Source organism: Poecile atricapillus, chromosome 31 (assembly GCF_030490865.1).
Source record: "Poecile atricapillus isolate bPoeAtr1 chromosome 31, bPoeAtr1.hap1, whole genome shotgun sequence".
Classification (NCBI taxonomy): domain Eukaryota; kingdom Metazoa; phylum Chordata; class Aves; order Passeriformes; family Paridae; genus Poecile; species Poecile atricapillus.
In genome coordinates, this window is record NC_081279.1 from 3,715,004 (window position 1) to 3,734,015 (window position 19,012).

Genomic DNA, 19,012 nt, shown 5'->3' on the forward strand with positions numbered 1-19,012 from the left:
CCCACAGACCCCATAGAGACCAATAGAGACCCCACAGACCCCATAGAAACCAGTAGAAACCCCACAGACCCCATAGAGACCAACAGAGAGCCTACAGACCCTACAGACCCCATAGAGACCCTACAGACCCCGTAGAGACCCCACAGACCCCAGAGAAACCAATAGAGACCCTACAGACCCCACAGACCCCACAGAGACCCTACAGACCCCATAGATACCAATAGAGACCCTACAGAGACCCACAGAGACCCCACAGAGACCAATAGAGACCCTACAGACCCTACAGACCCTATAAAGACCAATAGAGACCCTACAGACACTATGGACCCTACAGATCCATAGAGACTCATAGAGACCCTACACAGACCCCATAGAGACCCTACACAGACCCCATAGAGACCCCCAGACCCCATAGAGACCCCCCAGACCCCATAGAGACCCCCCAGCCCCATTCCCGGGGGGCGCAGAGCCCCTGTAGGACGTCAGCGGCTCCAGCCGCAGCCGCTCGCGGGGCAGCAGCGCCTCGGCACACGGCGCGTAACCGGGAGGGGGCACGAAACGGAACTCGCCGTGACGGCCCCCCAGCAGGAAACGCAGCCTGGGGGACACCGAGACATCAGAGACCCATAGAAACCCTACAGAAACCCTATAGACCCCACAGACCCCATAGAGACCCATAGAGACCCATAGAGACCCCACAGACCATCCCCAGCAGGAAACGCAGCCTGGGGGGGGTATGGGAGCCATGGAGACATCAGAGACCCATAGAAACCCCATAGAGACCCATAGAGACCCCACAGACCCCACAGAGACCCCACAGACACCAACAGAGACCCTACAGACCCCACAGAGACCCCACAGACCCCACAGAGACCAACAGAGACCCTACAGATCCATAGAGACCCATAGAGACCCTACAGACCCCCAAGAGACCCCACAGACCCCATAGAGACCCTACAGACCCCATAGAGACCCTACAGACACCACAGAAACCCCACAGAGACCCCACAGAGACCCCATAGAGACCCCAGAGAAACCCCACAGACACCACAGACCACGCCCCCCCAGCAGGACCCCCTTTCAGGGGTCCCAGCCCCATTTCAGAGCCCCCAGACCCCATTTCACAGCCCCCAGCCCCATTTCACAGCCCCCAGCCCCATTTTAGAGCCCCCAGCCCCCATTTCACAGCCCCCAGACCCCATTTCACAGCCCCCAGACCCCATCTCAGAGCCCCCAGCCCCATTTCACAGCCCCCAGCCCCATTTCACAGCCCCAAGCCCCCATTTCACAGCCCCCAGACCCATCTCAGAGCCCCCAGCCTCCATTTCACAGCCCCCAGCCCCCATTTTAGAGTCCCCCAGCCCCCTCCCCACACCCCCCCACGTGCCCCCCTCCCCAATTTCGGGGTGTCCCCCCCTCACCGGACCCCGGCCGAGAAGCTGGCCACGGGGCTGAAGAGCGTGTCCAGGTTGAAGCCCTCGAGGACGCCCTGGACGGGGGCCCCGTTGAGGCGGAAAGAGGCGCTGGGGACCCCCAAATCCAGGCAGCAGCTGACCACGTCCCCCTCGGCCAGAGCCCGGCGTTGGGGGGACGCCACGGCCTTGGGGACACCCCCTGGGGGGACACAGAGGGGTCAGGGGGTCACAGAGGGGTCAGGGGGGGTCACAGGGGTCAGGGGGACCCCCAAATCCAGGCAGCAGCTGACCACGTCCCCCTCGGCCAGAGCCCGGCGCTGGGGGGACGCCACGGCCTTGGGGACACCCCCTGGGGGGACACAGGGGTCACACAGGGGTCAGGGGGTCACAGAGGGGTCAGGGGGTCACAGAGGGGTCAGGGGGACCCCCAAATCCAGGCAGCAGCTGACCACGTCCCCCTCGGCCAGAGCCCGGCGCTGGGGGGACGCCACGGCCTTGGGGACACCCCCTGGGGGGACACAGAGGGGTCAGGGGGTCACAGAGGGGTCAGGGGGTCACACAGGGGTCAGGGGGGTCAGGGGGACCCCCAAATCCAGGCAGCAGCTGACCACGTCCCCCTCGGCCAGAGCCCGGCCTTGGGGACACCCCCTGGGGGGACACAGGGGTCCCAGTGGGGTCCCAGGGGGGTCAGGGGGTCCCAGGCTGTGTCCCACGGGTGGTCCCAGGGGGCTCAGGGCTGAAGAGGGGGTCCCAGGGGGTCCCAGTGGTGTCAGGGGGTCCCAAGGGGGTCCCAGTGGGCTCAGGGCTGAGGAGGGGGTCCCAGGGTGGCCAGGGGGTCCCAGGCTGTGTCCCACAGGTGGTCCCAGGGTGGTCAGGGGGTCCCAGGGTGGACAGGGGGTCCCAGGCTGTGTCCCACGGGTGGTCCCAGGGTGGTCCCAGTGGTCCCAGGGGGTCCCAGGGGGTCCCAGGGGGTCCCAGGGGGTCCCAATGGGGTCCCAGGGTGTCCCATGCTGTGTCCCACGGGTGGTCCCAGGGGGTCCCAGGGTGGTCAGGGGGTCCCAGGCTGTGTCCCATGGGTGGTCCCAGTGGGTCCCAATGGGGTCCCAGGGTGTCCCATGCTGTGTCCCACAGGTGCTGCTCCCCACCCTCACCTGTCCACAGGTGCAATCCATCGAAGGCGAAGGAGTTGAGGTCGTCTCCGGCGCCGTTGCCCCCCCAGCCCGCGCCCCCGCCCGGGGCGGGCCGGAAGCCCCCCGCAGCCCCCCAGCCCACCCGCAGGTGGGTGGGCACGGCGGTGACGAAGGGCAGCGCCCGCTCCACGGCCACCTCGAAGTACCAGCAGCGGAACTGCGTGGAGCCGGGAGCCGTCCCCACAAACAGGTTGGGACGCACGCTGCGACACGTGGGGTGGGGAAATCACACAGTGAGACACCCCCAAATCTGGCAGTGAGACCCCCCAAAACCTGCACTGAGAACCCCAAAACCTGCACTGAGAACCCCAAAACCCATCCTGACACCCCAAATCTGGCAGTGAGACCCCCAAAACCTGCACTGAGAACCCCCAAATCCCATCCTGATACCCTAAATCCCATCCTGACAACCCCAAATCCCATCCTGATACCCTAAAACCCATCCTGAGACCCCCAAAACCTGCACTGAGACCCCAAATCCCATCCTGATACCCCAAAACCTGCACTGATAACCCCAAATCCCATCCTGAGACCCCAAATCTGGCAGTGAGACCCCCAAAACCTGCACTGAGAACCCCAAATCCCATCCTGAGATCCCCAAAACCCATCCTGAGACCCCCAAACCTGCACTGAGACCCCAAATCCTGCACTGAGACCCCCAAATCTGGCAGTGAGACCCCCCCAAAACCTGCACTGAGAACCCCAAATCCCATCCTGAGAACCCCAAATCCCATCCTGACACCCCAAATCCCCCCCTGATAACCCCAAATCCCATCCTGACAACCCCAAAACCCATCCTGACAACCCCAAAACCCATCCTGACAACCCCAAATCCTGCAGTGAGAGCTCCAAATCCTGCCCTGAGAACCCAAATCCTGCACTGATAACCCCAAATCTGGCAGTGAGACCCCCAAATCCCCCTCTGATAACCCCAAATCCCATCCTGACACCCCAAAACCCATCCTGACACCCCAAATCCCATCCTGATAACCCCAAATCCCATCCTGACACCCCCAAATCCTGCACAGAGAGCCCCAAATCCCACAGTGAGACACCAAATCCTGCACTGAGACCCCAAATCCGGCAAACTCCCCACCCCCGGACCCCCCCCAAATTCTTCAGGGACCCCCCAAATGCCTCAGGGACCCCCGGGACCCCCCCCAAATCCCCCGGGGAGACCCCAGACACCACAAGTTCTTCCAGAAACATCTCAAGAACTTCCAGGAGCACCTCAACACCACCTGAAACCTCCCCGAAACCTCAAAACTCCCAACCCCACGACCCCCCAAATGCCTCAGGGACCCCCCAAATGCCCCAGGGACCCCCAGACCCCCCCAAATTCTTCAGGGACCCCCCCAAATCCCACCTGGTGACGTAGTTGACCATGCCGGTCTGCAGCAGGAGGTCGCGGCGGGGCAGGAGGTTCTCGGTGATGAGGTTCTGGTTGGAGCGCACGGCCACGGCGTTACAGACACACAGCGAGCACAGCACGTCCAGCACCTGGGGACACACCTGAGTGTACCTGGGGACACCTGGGGACAGCTGGGGACACCTGGGGACACACCTGAGTGTACCTGGGGACACCTGGGGACACCTGGGGACAGCTGGGGACAGCTGGGGACAGCTGGGGACACACCTGGGGACAGCTGGGGACACACCTGGGGACACCTGGGGACACCTGGGGACACCTGGGGACACACCTGGGGACACCTGGGGACACACCTGAGTGTACCTGGGGACAGCTGGGGACAGCTGGGGACAGCTGGGGACACACCTGAGTGTACCTGGGGACACCTGGGGACAGCTGGGGACAGCTGGGGACACACCTGAGTGTACCTGGGGACACCTGGGGACAGCTGGGGACACACCTGAGTGTACCTGGGGACACCTGGGGACACCTGGGGACACACCTGAGTGTACCTGGGGACACCTGGGGACAGCTGGGGACACCTGGGGACACACCTGGGGACACCTGGGGACACCTGGGGACACCTGGGGACACACCTGAGTGTACCTGCAGAGACCTGGGGACACCTGAGTGTACCTGGGGACACCTGGGGACAGCTGGGGACACCTGGGGACACACCTGAGTGTAGCTGGGGACACCTGGGGACACCTGGAACCTGTCTAGAACCCAGTCTAGAACCCAGTCTAGAACACTCTAGAACCGAGTCTAGAACGATCTAGAACCTGATCTAGAACACTCTAGAACCGAGTCTAGAACGTTCTAGAACCCGATCTAGAACCTAGTCTAGAACCCAATCTAGAACGATCTAGAACCCAGTCTGGAACACACCTGGAACACACCCGGGGACACCTGGGGACACCTGGGGACACACCTGGGGACACCTGGGGACACCTGGAACACACCTGGGGACACCTGGGGACACCTGGAACACACTCGGGGACACCTGGGGACACCTGGGGACACCTGGGGACACCCCTGGACACACCTGGAACACACCTGGGGACACCTGGGGACACCTGGGGACACACCTGGACACACCTGGGGACACCTGGGGACACCTGGAACACACCTGGACACACCTGGGAACACCTGGGAACACCTGGAACACACCTGGGGACACCTGGGGACACCTGGGGACACCTGGGGACACCTGGACACACCTGGGGACACCTGAGCCCCTCCCCACCTTGTGGTTGCGGCCGTGCTTGTCCAGGAGGGAGATGATGGACTTGATGTGATTCTCCTGGATGATGTTGAGCACCTCGGGGCTCTCGATCAGCACACAGTACAGGACCTCCAGGATCCCTGCCGTGTGGGGCAGCCCCATAGCGAGGGTCAGACCCACGGGAGAGACCCCAGACCCACAGCACAGACCCCAGACCCACAGCACACAGTACAGGACCTCCAGGATCCCTGCGGTGTGGGGCAGCCCCATAGCGAGGGTCAGACCCATAGCGAGGGTCAGCCCCATAGCACAGACCCCAGACCCACAGGAGAGACCCCAGACCCACAGCACAGACCCCAGACCCACAGCACACAGTACAGGACCTCCAGGATCCCTGCGGTGTGGGGCAGCCCCATAGCGAGGGTCAGACCCACAGCACAGACCCCAGACCCACAGCACAGACCCCAGACCCACAGCACACAGTACAGGACCTCCAGGATCCCTGCGGTGTGGGGCAGCCCCATAGCGAGGGTCAGACCCACAGCACAGACCCCAGACCCACAGCACACAGTACAGGACCTCCAGGATCCCTGCGGTGTGGGGCAGCCCCATAGCGCGGCTCAGACCCATAGCGAGGGTCAGACCCACAGCACAGACCCCAGACCCACAGCACAGACCCCAGACCCACAGCACACAGTACAGGACCTCCAGGATCCCTGCCGTGTGGGGCAGCCCCATAGCGAGGGTCAGCCCCATAGCGCGGCTCAGACCCATAGCACAGACCCCAGACCCACAGCACAGGGGTCCAGACCCATAGCACAGATCCCAGACCCACGGGAGAGATCCCAGACCCACAGAGATCCCCCCCAGCCCCACAGGAGGGGTGTCAGCCCCACAGAGATCCCCCCCAGCCCCACAGGAGGGGTCTCAGCCCCACAGAAACCCCCCCCCAGCCCTATAGGACGGGTCTCAGCCCCACAGGAGGGGTCTCAGCCCCACAGAAACCCCCCCCCAGCCCCATAGGAGGGGTCTCAGCCCCACAGAGATCCCCCCCAGCCCCACAGGAGGGGTCTCAGCCCCACAGAAACCCCCCCCCAGCCCTATAGGAGGGGTCTCAGCCCCACAGGAAGGGTCTCAGCCCCATAGGAGGGGTCTCAGCCCCACAGATATCCCCCCAGCCCCACAGCTGCCCCACGGCTGCCCCACTGACCCGAGGAGGCCTCCAGCCTGTCCAGTTTGCTGACCAGCCAGTCCAGGTTGGTGGAGAACAGGGCGCAGTTGGCTCGGTTCCCTCGGATCAGCGAGGCTGGGGGGCACACGGGGGGTCAGCGACCCACGGCTGCCCCATAGCACAGCCCTGCCCCATAGCACAGCTCTGACCCACAGAGAGCCCACAGCCCTGCCCCATAGCACAGCCCTGACCCACAGACAGCCCATAGCCCTGCCCCATAGCACAGCTCTGACCCACAGACAGCTCTGACCCCATACAGCTCATGGCCCTGCCCCATAGCACAGCTCTGACCCAGACAGCTCTGACCCACAGACAGCCCTGACCCACAGCACAGCCCATAGCCCTGCCCCATAGCACAGCTCTGACCCACAGACAGCTCTGACCCCATACAGCTCATGGCCCTGCCCCATAGAACAGCCCTGACCCTGTAACACCTCATAGCACCTCACATCTGCCCCACAGACAGCCAATCCTGCCCCATAACCCCCTGTATCTGCCCCATACACCCCATATCTGCCCCACAGCTCCCCATATCTGCCCCATACACCCCACATCTGCCCCACAACACCCCATATCTGCCCCATAACCCCCCATATCTGCCCCACAGCCCCCCATATTTGCCCCACAGCGCCCCATATCTGCCCCATACACCCCATATCTGCCCCACAGCCCCCCGTATCTGCCCCATACACCCCATATCTGCCCCACAGTGCCCCATATCTGCCCCACAGTGCCCCATATCTGCCCCACAGCGCCCCATATCTGCCCCACAGTGCCCCATATCTGCCCCACAGCGCCCCATATCTGCCCCCCAGGCTCACCCAGCAGCTCGTAGAGCAGGTTGACGATCTCCTTCCAGGCGGCCGCCGCCTCCTCCCCCGCGGCCTCCCCGAACTGCGCCGCGGTGCTGTAGGCGCTCAGGCGGTCGATGCAGCTCAGCACCAGGGTCAGCATCCCCTGCGGGAGACCCCCGGATGGGACCCCCAAACTGGAACCCCTGAACCTCCCTGGGACCCCCAAACTGGGACCCCTGAACCCCCCCAGGACCCCTGAACCTCCCCTGGCACCAGGGTCAGCATCCCCTGCGGGAGCCCCCGGATGGGACCCCCAAACCGGGACCCCTGAACTCCCCCAGGACCCTTGAATCCCCCTGGGACCCCCAAACCAGGACCCCTGAACCCCCCTGGGACCCCTGAACCCCCCCAGGACCTCTGAACCCTCCTGGGACCAGGGTCAGCATCCCCTGCGGGAGACCCCCGGATGGGACCCCCAAACTGGGACCCCTGAACCCTCCTGGGACCCCCAAACTGGGACCCCCAAACTGGGACCCCTGAACTCTCCTGGGACCCCCAAACTGGGACCCCCCAAACCGGGACCCCTGAACCCCCCCGGGACCCCTGAACCCTCCCTGGCACCAGAGTCAGCATCCCCTGGGGGAGACTCCCTGATGGGACCCCCAAACTGGGACCCCTGAAACCCCCTGAGACCCCCAAACTGGGACCCCTGAACCCCCAAACTGGGACCCCTGAACCCCCCCAGGACCCCCAGACCGGGACCCCTGAACCCCCACTGCAACCTCCCAAATCTGGGGAGGGGTCCAGGGTACATTTAACACAATCTGGGAGGGAAATGGGGTGGATCAGAATTGGGGAGGGGTCCCAGGTACATTTAACACAATCTGGGGGTGAAAAAGGGTTGGATCAGAATTGGGGAGGGGTCCCGGGGGTCGCACCTCCTGCTGGAACAGGCTCTGAGCCAGCCATGGGGAGGGGAAATGGGGCGGAACAGAACTGGGGAGGGGTCGGATCAGAATTGGGGAGGGGTCCTGGGGGTCTCACCTCCTGCTGGAACAGGCTCTGGCCCCTGCAGGGCTCTGAGCCGGCCATGGGGAGGTGAAATGGGGTCAGATGAGAATTGGGGAGGGGTCCTGGGGATCGCACCTCCTGCTGGAACAGGCTCTGAGCCAGCCATGGGGAGGGGAAATGGGGTCAGATCAGAATTGGGGAGGGGTCCTGGGGGTCTCACCTCCTGCTGGAACAGGCTCTGGCCCCTGCAGGGCTCTGAGCCGGCCATGGGGAGGGGAAAAGGGGTCAGATCAGAATTGGGGAGGGGTCCTGGGGGTCTCACCTCCTGCTGGAACAGGCTCTGAGCCGGCCGTGGGGAGGGGAAATGGGGCGGATCAGAATTGGGGAGGGGTCGGATCAGAATTGGGGAGGGGTCCCGGGTGCATTTACCACTATTTGGGGGTGTAAAAGGGGTCAGATCAGAATTGGGGAGGGGTCCCGGGGGTCTCACCTCCTGCTGGAACAGGCTCTGGCGGGCCCGCAGGGCTCGCAGCCGGCCCTGGCGCTGCTCGTGCCGCAGATCCTGGGGAGGGGGCTCCAGGTACCCGATGAGGTCCTGCAGGCTCAGGATGACGGCGGCGATGGGAAGGGGCGGCGGGGGAGACCCCCGGGGGCGGCCCCGGAGATTGTCCAGGCTCCTGGGGAGGGGGCACAGGGGGGTCTGGGGTCAGTGATGATGGGAGGGGGCTCCTGGGGAGGGGGCACGGGGGGGTCTGGGGTCAGTGAAACTGCCCTGATGGGAGGGGGCTCCTGGGGAGGGGTCCAGGCTCCTGGGGAGGGGGCACGGGGGGGTCTGGGGTCAGTGATGATGGGAGGGGGCTCCTGGGGAGACCCCCGGGGGGGGCCCTGGAGGGGGTCTGGGCTCCTGGGGAGGGGGCACAGGGGGGTCTGGGGCCAGTGATGATGGGAGGGGGCTCCTGGGGAGGGGGTCCAGGCTCCTGGGGAGGGGGGTCTGGGGTCAGTGAAACTGCCCTGATGGGAGGGGGCTCCTGGGGAGGGGGTCCAGGCTCCTGGGGAGGGAGCACAGGGGGGTCTGGGGTCAGTGATGATGGGAGGGGGCTCCTGGGGAGACCCCCGGGGGGGGCCCTGGAGGGGGCTCAGGCTCCTGGGGAGGGGGCACAGGGGGGTCTGGGGTCAGTGAAACTGCCCTGATGGGAGGGGGCTCCTGGGGAGGGGTCCAGGCTCCTGGGGAGGGGACACTTAAAGCCCCCTGAAAACCCCTCAGGACCCCTCAGAACCCCCCCAGGACCCCTGAGGACCCTCCCAGGACCCCTGAGGACCCCCCCAAAGCCCCCAAGACCCCCCAGGACCCCCCCCAAACCTGATGAAGCTCCCGTAGAGCCCCGTGGTGCTGAAGACCATCCCCAGAACACCCTCAGAACCCCCCAAGAACCCCTCAGAACCCCCTGAAAACCCCTCCAGGACCCCCCAGAACCCCCTCAGGACCCCTGAGGACCTCAAAAAGCCCCTCAGGACCCCCCCAGACCTGATGAAGCTCCTGTAGAGCCCCGTGGTGCTGAAGACCATCCCCAGAACCCCTCAGAACACCCTGAAAACCCCTCAAGACCCCTCAGAACCCCCTGAGGACCCCTGAGGACCCCCCCAAAGCCCCCCAAAACCCCCCAGGACCCCCCCAGACCTGATGAAGCTCCCGTAGAGCCCCGTGGTGCTGAAGACCATCCCCAGAACCCCCTCAGAACCCCCTGAAAACCCCTCAGGGACCCCCCAAGAACCCCTCAGAACCCCCCCAGGACCCCTCAAGACCCCCCCAGGACCCCTGAGGACCCCCCCAAAGCCCCCCAGGACCCCCCCAGACCTGATGAAGCTCCCGTAGAGCCCCGTGGTGCTGAAGACCATCCCCAGAACACCCTCAGAACCCCCCAAGAACCCCTCAGAACCCCCTGAAAACCCCTCAGGACCCCCCCAGGACCCCTGAGGACCCCCCCAAAGCCCCCCAGGACCCCCCCAGACCTGATGAAGCTCCCGTAGAGCCCCGTGGTGCTGAAGACCATCCCCAGAACACCCTCAGAACCCCCCAAGAACCCCCCAAGAACCCCCCAAGAACCCCTCAAAACCCCCCCAGGACCCCTGAGGACCCCCCCAGGACCCCTGAGGACCCCCCAGGACCCCCCAAAGCCCCCCAGGACCCCCCCAGACCTGATGAAGCTCCCGTAGAGCCCCGTGGTGCTGAAGACCATCCGAGCCGCCTGCGACTCCTGGCGCTGGGAGCGCGCCAGGGTCAGCGCGTCGTCCATGTGCCCCTCCTGGTGCAGGATGGCCTGGGGAGGGGGCGAGGGGGGCTCAGAGGGGACCCCTGAACCCCCAGAGACCCCCCCCAAAACCCACAGGGACCCCCAGAACTCTCAAACACCCCAGAGCCTCTCCAGAGCCATCCCAGCGCTGCTGAGAGTCCCCAAATCCCCCACAAAAGCCCCAGAATTTCCCCACACACAGGTTTGGAGGACCCCAAAAGACCCCCCAAGACCCTCCTAAACCCCAAAGCCCCCCTCAAATACCCCAAACACCCCCCCAAACCCACCTCAAATACCCTAATCACCCCCAAAATCCACCTCAAATACTCCAAACACCCCCAAAATCCACCTCAAATACTCCAAACACCCCCAAAATCCACCTCAAATACTCCAAACCACCCCAAAGCCCCCCTCAAACACCCCCAAAACACCCCAAATCGCCCCAAAACCCACCTCAAATACCCCAAACACCCCCAAAACCCATTTCAAATACCCCAAACACCCCTCAAATACCCCAAAAGCCCCCAAAACCACCCCAAGGCCCCCCTCAAACACCCCCAAAACACCCCAAAAACACCCCTCAAATACTCCAAACACCCCCAAAGCCCCCCTCAAACACCCCCAAATCGCCCCAACACCCCCCTCAAATACCCCAAACCACCCCAAAGCCTCCCTCAAATACCCCAAACACCCCCAAAACACCACAAAGCCTCCCAAAACACCCCAAAGCCCCCCTCAAATACCCCAAACACCCCCAAAACCCCCCTCAAATACCCCAAACACCCTAGAACACCCCAAAGCCCCCCTCAAACACCCCCAAAACACCCCAAAGCCCACCTCAAATACTCCAAACACCCCAAAACCCACCTCAAATACCCCAAACACCCCCAAAAACACCCCAAAACCCCCCTCAAATACTCCAAACACCCTCAAATACCCCAAAACACCCCAAAACCCACCTCAAATACTGCAAACACCCCAAAACCCCCCTCAAATACCCCAAAACACCCCCAAAGCCCCCCTTCAAATACCCCAAACACCCCCAAAACCCCCCTCAAATACCCCAAACACCCCCAAAACCCTCCTCAAATACCCCAAACACCCCCAAAACCCATTTCAAATACCCCAAACACCCTTCAAATACCCCAAAAACCCCCAAAACCACCCCAAAGCCCCCCTCAAACACCCCCAAAACACCCCAAAACCACCCCTCAAATACTCCTAACACCCCCAAATCACCCCAAATCGCCCCAAAACCCCCCTCAAATACCCCAAACCACCCCAAAGCCCCCCTCAAATACCCCAAACACCCCCAAAACCCCCCTCAAATACCCCAAACACCCCCCCAAACACCCCCCAAAACCCACCTCGTACCTCTCGTGATCTCCCCAAACCCCCCAAAACTCCACCGACCCCCCCCAAAAAGCCTCCTAGGAGCCCCCCCCGGGTGATTTTGGGGTCCCCCCGAGCCCACCTTCCTCTTGAGCAGCCCGAGGCGCAGGGCTTTGGGGTCGGGGGCGGCGTAGGTGACCCAGAGGCCGCTGCTGCCGTGCTGCAGGAAGCACAAGGACTCCCCGTATTTGATCTCGGGGGGCCCCATGCCCTCGATGTCCCTTTTGGGGGCCGTCTCCAGCTTCTCCTGAGGGGTTTGGGGGGCACGGGAGGGGTGAGCGGGAGTGGGGTGGGGGTTTGGGGGGTCTGGGTGGGGTCTGGGTGGGGTTTGGGTGGGGTTTGGGGGGCACGGGAGGGGTCAGCAGGGTCTGGGTGGGGTCTGGGTGGGGGTTTGGGGGGTTTGGGTGGGGTTTGGGGGGCACGGGAGGGGTCAGCAGGAGAGGGGTGGGGATTTGGGGGGTCTGGGTGGGGTCTGGGTGGGGTTTGGGGGGCACAGGAGGGGTCAGGAGGAGCAGGGTGGGGGTTTGGGTGGGGATTTGGGGGGCACGGGAGGGGTCAGCAGGGTCTGGGTGGGGGTTTGGAGGGCACGGGAGGGGTCAGCAGGGTCTGGGTGGGGTCTGGGTGGGGTTTGGGTGGGGTTTGGGGGGCACGGGAGGGGTCAGGAGGAGCAGGGAAAGCAGGAGGGAGGTCTGGGTGGGGTTTGGGTGGGGTTTGGGGGGTCTGGGTGGGGATTTGGGGGGCATGGGAGGGGATTTGGGGGGCACGGGAGGGGTCAGCAGGAGAGGGGTGGGGTTTGGGGGGTCTGGGTGGGGTCTGGGTGGGGTTTGGGGGGCATGGGAGGGGTCAGCAGGGTCTGGGTGGGGTCTGGGTGGGGTTTGGGGGGCACGGGAGGGGTCAGGAGGAGCAGGGAAAGCAGGAGGGAGGTCTGGGTGGGGTTTGGGTGGGGGTTTGGGTGGTGTCTGGGTGGGGTTTTTGGGGCATGGGAGGGGTCAGCAGGGTCTGGGTGGGGCCTGGGTGGGGTCTGGGGGGCACGGGAGGGGTCAGGAGGAGCAGGGAAAGCAGGAGGGGGGTCTGGGTGGGGTTTGGGGGGCACGGGAGGGGTGAGCGGGAGTGGGGTGGGGGTTTGGGGGGTCTGGGGGGGGGTTTGGGTGGTGTCTGGGTGGGGTTTGGGGGGCATGGGAGGGGTCAGCAGGGTCTGGGTGGGGGTTTGGGGGGCACGGGAGGGGTCAGCAGGAGAGGGGTGGGGATTTGGGGGGTCTGGGTGGGGTCTGGGTGGGGTTTGGGGGGCACGGGAGGGGTCAGCAGGAGCAGACTGGAGACAGCTGGGGACAGTTGGGGACATCAGAAACATGGGAGCAGGAAATGGTGAGGACAGGGACCAGGAGCAGGTTGGGGACAGCTGGGGACAGTTGGGGACAGCTGGGGACATCAGAAACATGGGAGCAGGAAACGGTGGGGACAGGGACACAGAAACAGGGACCAGGACAGGGATGGGGACCAGGACAGGGTTGGGGACAGTTGGGGACATCCTGGGGACATTCCCACCTTGGAGGCCCGGAAGCAGAAGGTGGCCACGCAGGTGTTGGGGACAGGAACCAGGACAGGGACACAGAAACAGGGACCAGGACAGGGATGGGGACAGGGTTGGGGACAGCTGGGGACATCCTGGGGACAGTTGGGGACATCCTGGGGACGTTCCCACCTTGGAGGCCCGGAAGCAGAAGGTGGCCACGCGGGTGTTGGGGACAGGGACACAGAAACAGGGACAGGAACCAGGACAGGGACACAGGAACAGGGACCAGGACAGGGTTGGGGACAGTTGGGGACAGTTGGGGACATCCTGGGGACGTTCCCACCTTGGAGGCCCGGAAGCAGAAGGTGGCCACGCGGGTGTTGGGGACAGGGACATGGAAACAGGGACACAGGAACAGGGACACAGGAACAGGGACCAGGACAGGGATGGGGACAGTTGGGGACAGTTGGGGACATCCTGGGGACATTCCCACCTTGGAGGCCCGGAAGCAGAAGGTGGCCACGCAGGTGTTGGGGACAGGGACCAGGACAGGGACACAGAAACAGGGACCAAGACAGGGATGGGGACCAGGACAGGGATGGGGACAGGGTTGGGGACAGCTGGGGACATCCTGGGGACAGTTGGGGACATCCTGGGGACGTTCCCACCTTGGAGGCCCGGAAGCAGAAGGTGGCCACGCGGGTGTTGGGGACAGGGACACAGAAACAGGGACAGGAACCAGGACAGGGACACAGGAACAGGGACCAGGACAGGGATGGGGACCAGGACAGGGTTGGGGACAGTTGGGGACATCCTGGGGACGTTCCCACCTTGGAGGCCCGGAAGCAGAAGGTGGCCACGCGCGTGTTGGGGACAGGGACCAGGACAGGGACACAGGAACAGGGACCAAGACAGGGATGGGGACAGTTGGGGACAGTTGGGGACATCCTGGGGACGTTCCCACCTTGGAGGCCCGGAAGCAGAAGGTGGCCACGCGGGTGTTGGGGACAGGGACACAGAAACAGGGACAGGAACCAGGACAGGGTTGGGGACAGGGACCAGGACAGGGATGGGGACAGGGTTGGGGACAGTTGGGGACATCCTGGGGACATTCCCACCTTGGAGGCCCGGAAGCAGAAGGTGGCCACGCGTGTGTTGGGGACAGGAACCAGGACAGGGACACAGGAACAGGGACCAGGACAGGCTCAGGATGGGGACCAGGACAGGGACCAGGACAGGGATGGGGACAGTTGGGGACAGTTGGGGACATCCTGGGGACAGTTGGGGACATCCTGGGGACATTCCCACCTTGGAGGCCCGGAAATAGAAGGTGGCCACGCAGGTGTTGGGGACAGGAACCAGGACAGGGACACAGGAACAGGGACCAGGACAGGGTTTGGGGACAGTTGGGGACAGTTGGGGACATCCTGGGGACATTCCCACCTTGGAGGCCCGGAAGCAGAAGGTGGCCACGTGCGTGTTGGGGACAGGAACCAGGACAGGGACACAGAAACAGGGACCAGGACAGGGATGGGGACAGGGTTGGGGACAGTTGGGGACAGTTGGGGACATCCTGGGGACATTCCCACCTTGGAGGCCCGGAAGCAGAAGGTGGCCACGCAGGTGTTGGGGACAGGAACCAGGACAGGGACACAGGAACAGGGACCAGGACAGGGATGGGGACAGGGTTGGGGACAGTTGGGGACAGTTGGGGACATCCTGGGGACATTCCCACCTTGGAGGCCCGGAAGCAGAAGGTGGCCACGCGGGTGTTGGCCGCAGCCGCCTCCACCATGGCCAGCCCGGTGGCCTCGGTCAGCGCCAGGTATCGGCCCGTGGTGACGTGGCGCAGGCGGAAGGGCTGTCCCCAACGCAGGTGGCTCCCGCTCCAGCTGGGGGACACAGGGAGGGGACATCGCTGTCACCAGGGGGGGGTTGGGACGTGGGGGTGGGGATATGGGGACATGGGGACACTGGGATGGGTCACAGGGACATGAGAATGGGGATATGGGAACATGGGGACACTGGGATGGGACATGGGGACACAGGGATGGGTCACAGGGACATGGGGATGGGGATATGGGGACATGGGGACACAGGGATGGGTCATGGGGACACTGGGATGGGTCACAGGGACATGGGGACACACCAGATGGGTCACAGGGACATGAGAATGGGGATATGGGGACATGGGGACACAGGGATGGGTCATGGGGACACTGGGATGGGTCACAGGGACATGGGGACACACCAGATGGGTCACAGGGACATGGGGACACAGGGATGGGTCACAGGGACATGGGGACACACCAGATGGGTCACAGGGACATGGGGACACAGGGATGGGTCACAGGGACATGGGGATGGGGATATGGGGACATGGGACACAGGGGTGGGTCATGGGGACATGGGGGTGGGGATATGGGGACATGGGGACACAGGGGTGGGTCACAGGGACACGGGGATGGGTCACAGGGACATGGGGGTGGGGATATGGGGACATGGGGACACAGGGATGGGTCACAGGGACACGGGGATGGGTCACAGGGACATGGGGACACAGGGGTGGGTCATGGGGACACTGGGATGGGTCACAGGGACATGGGGACACAGGGGTGGGTCATGGGGACATGGGGGTGGGGATATGGGGACATGGGGACACAGGGATGGGTCACAGGGACACAGGGATGGGTCACAGGGACATGGGGACACAGGCTGACGACATCAAGACGTGTCACAGGGGCACAGGGACACAGGGATGGGTCACAGGGACATGAGGATGGGGATATGGGGACATGGGGACACACGGAAGGGTCACAGGGACACACCAGATGGGTCACGGGGACACGGGGACACAGGGATGGGTCACAGGGACATGGAGACACAGGGATGGGTCAAGGGGACACAGGAGAACACAGGGATGGGTCACAGGGACATGGGGACACACCAGATGGGTCAAAGGGACATGGGGACACAGGGATGGATCACAGGGACACACCAGATGGGTCACAGGGACACGGGGACACAGGGATGGGTCACAGGGCCATGGGGACACACGGAAGGGTCACAGGGACACACCAGATGGGTCACAGGGACATGGGGACACATCCTGAGGACATCAAGCCCTGTCACAGCAACACCCACACAAGTGACACCAGCACACCACACAGTGACAGAGTGACACAGCCCCACGTTCCAAGGACCCCCCAGGTTCCAGCCGGTGTCCCCAGCTGCTCAGGTGTCCCCAGGTGACCCCTCAGTCCCCCCTGTGTCCCCGGTACCTGATGCGCAGGGGCTCCAGGCGCCACAGGGACCGGGCGTGGGCGCACACGGCGCCGCCCTCGTAGTTGACGACGCTGCTGGGGGTGATGGGGAGGGGTCAGCGAGTTGGGGACCCCCTCCCCTGGCCGTGTGTCCCCCCAAGTTTGGGACAGCCCCCCCCAGCCGTGTGTCCCCCCCAGGGTTTGGGGACCCCCCCCTGGCCGTGTGTCCCCCCAGGTATGGGGACCCCCCCCGGCCATGTGTCCCCCCCCCCCCAGGTTTGGGGACACCCCCCCGGCCATGTGTCCCCCCTGGGGTTTGGGGACCCCCCCCCTGGCCGTGTGTCCCCCCTGGGGTTTGGGGACCCCCCCAGGTTTGGGGACCCCCCCCGGCCATGTGTCCCCCCTTGGGGTTTGGGGACCCCCCCGGCCGTGTGTCCCCCCAAGTTTGGGGACCCCTCCCCCAGCCATGTGTCCCCCCTGGGGTTTGGGGACCCCCTCCCCTGGCCGTGTGTCCCCCCTGGGGTTTGGGGACCCCCCCCGGCCATGTGTCCCCCCTTGGGGTTTGGGGACCCCTCCCCAGCCGTGTGTCCCCCCCTGGGGTTTGGGGACCCCCCCCCAGGTTTGAGGACCCCCTCGGGGTTTGGGGACCCTCCCCGGCCATGTGTCCCCCTGGGGTTTGGGGACACCCCCCTGGCCGTGTCCCCCCCCCCAGGTTTGGGGACCCCTCCCTGGCTGTGTGTCCCCCTCCGGGGTTTGGGGACCCCCCCCGGGGTTTGGGGACCCCCCCAAGTTTGGGGACCCCTCCCAGGTTTGGGGCCCCCCCCCCCCGAAGTTTGGGGACCCCCCCCGGGGTTTGGGGACCCCCCCCAAGTTTGGGGACCCCCCCCAGGTTTGGGGCAGCCCCCCCCCAAGTTTGGGGACCCCCCAGGTTTGGGGACCCCCTCCCCTGGCCGTGTGTCCCCCCTGGGGTTTGGGGACCCCTCCCCCAGGTTTGGGGACCCCCCCCGGGGTTTGGGCCCCCCCCCCCAAGTTTGGGGACCCCCCCCGGGGTTTGGGGACCCCCCCCAAGTTTGGGGACCCCCCCCGGGGTTTGGGGCCCCCCCCCCCCCAAGTTTGGGGACCCCCACCTGCGCTCCTCGCCCTGCTCGGGGGCCGTGGGGGTCAGGCACTCGTCCATGTGGCCGTGGAACAGGCGCATGACGTGGCCGCCGGTGACATAACCTGGGGACAGGGAGGGGACAGCGGCGTGGGGAGGGGGCTCAGGGGGTGGGGGACACCCCCCCAGTGTCACTTTTGGGGTGTCTGGGGTGTCACACCTTCCTCGCAGCCGGAGCAGATGGGGTTCATGTTCCACAGCGTCTGCATGAAGGACGCGTCCACCTGCAGCTCGCCCGAGGCCGTGGACAGGTGCTGGGACATGGGGAGGGGGACACGGGGGGGTCATGGGGGTCTCCCTGGAGGCCAGGGGGGTGTCCCCAGTGTCCCCCCATGTCCCCCAATGTCCCCCCAATGTCCCCAATGTCCCCCAATGTCCCCAATGTCCCCAAGTGTCCCCACATGTCCCCCCAATGTCCCCAATGTCCCCATGTGTCCCCAGTGTCCCCCCAATGTCCCCAAGTGTCCCCCCAGGTCCCCCCATACCAGGTATCTCTTGGAGGACACGCTGACCAGGATCAGATCGGGGGGGATCCCTGTGTCCCCCCGTGTCCCCAATGTCCCCAAGTGTCCCCAGTGTCCCCCCAAGTGTCCCCAATGTCCCCAATGTCCCCCCAAGCCCCCCCAGTGTCCCCCCATACCAGGTATCTCTCGGAGGACACGCTGACCAGGATCAGAACAGGGGGGATCCCTGTGTCCCCCCGTGTCCCCAATGTCCCCCAATGTCCCCAAGTGTCCCCAATGTCCCCTGTGTCCCCAATGTCCCCCCAATGTCCCCACAATGTTCCCAAGTGTCCCCCCAGGTCCCCCCATACCAGGTATCTCTTGGAGGACACGCTGACCAGGATCAGAACAGGGGGGGATCCCTGTGTCCCCCCGTGTCCCCAATGTCCCCCAATGTCCCCCAATGTCCCCAGTGTCCCCAAGTGTCCCCCCATGTCCCCCCAATGTCCCCAGTGTCCCCCCATGTCCCCAAGTGTCCCCCCAGGTCCCCCCATACCAGGTATCTCTCGGAGGACACGCTGACCAGGATCAGATCGGGGGGGATCCCTGTGTCCCCCCGTGTCCCCAATGTCCCCACGTGTCCCCAAGTGTCCCCAATGTCCCCAATGTCCCCCCAAGCC

General features: G+C 64.5%; 1 protein-coding gene across 1 annotated transcript in view; it reads right to left on the reverse strand.

Moving 5' to 3' along the window:
* Positions 1–19,012, reverse strand: part of RYR1 (ryanodine receptor 1) — a 159,959-nt gene that overhangs the window by 128,784 nt on the left and 12,163 nt on the right. The window contains 13 exon segments of the mRNA XM_058859886.1: positions 1,422–1,614; positions 2,567–2,808; positions 3,972–4,105; positions 5,260–5,378; positions 6,449–6,544; positions 7,291–7,426; positions 8,765–8,951; positions 10,471–10,592; positions 12,040–12,204; positions 15,206–15,362; positions 16,752–16,829; positions 17,861–17,954; positions 18,050–18,143. Of these exon segments, the coding sequence (XP_058715869.1) occupies positions 1,422–1,614; positions 2,567–2,808; positions 3,972–4,105; positions 5,260–5,378; positions 6,449–6,544; positions 7,291–7,426; positions 8,765–8,951; positions 10,471–10,592; positions 12,040–12,204; positions 15,206–15,362; positions 16,752–16,829; positions 17,861–17,954; positions 18,050–18,143 (1,817 nt within the window).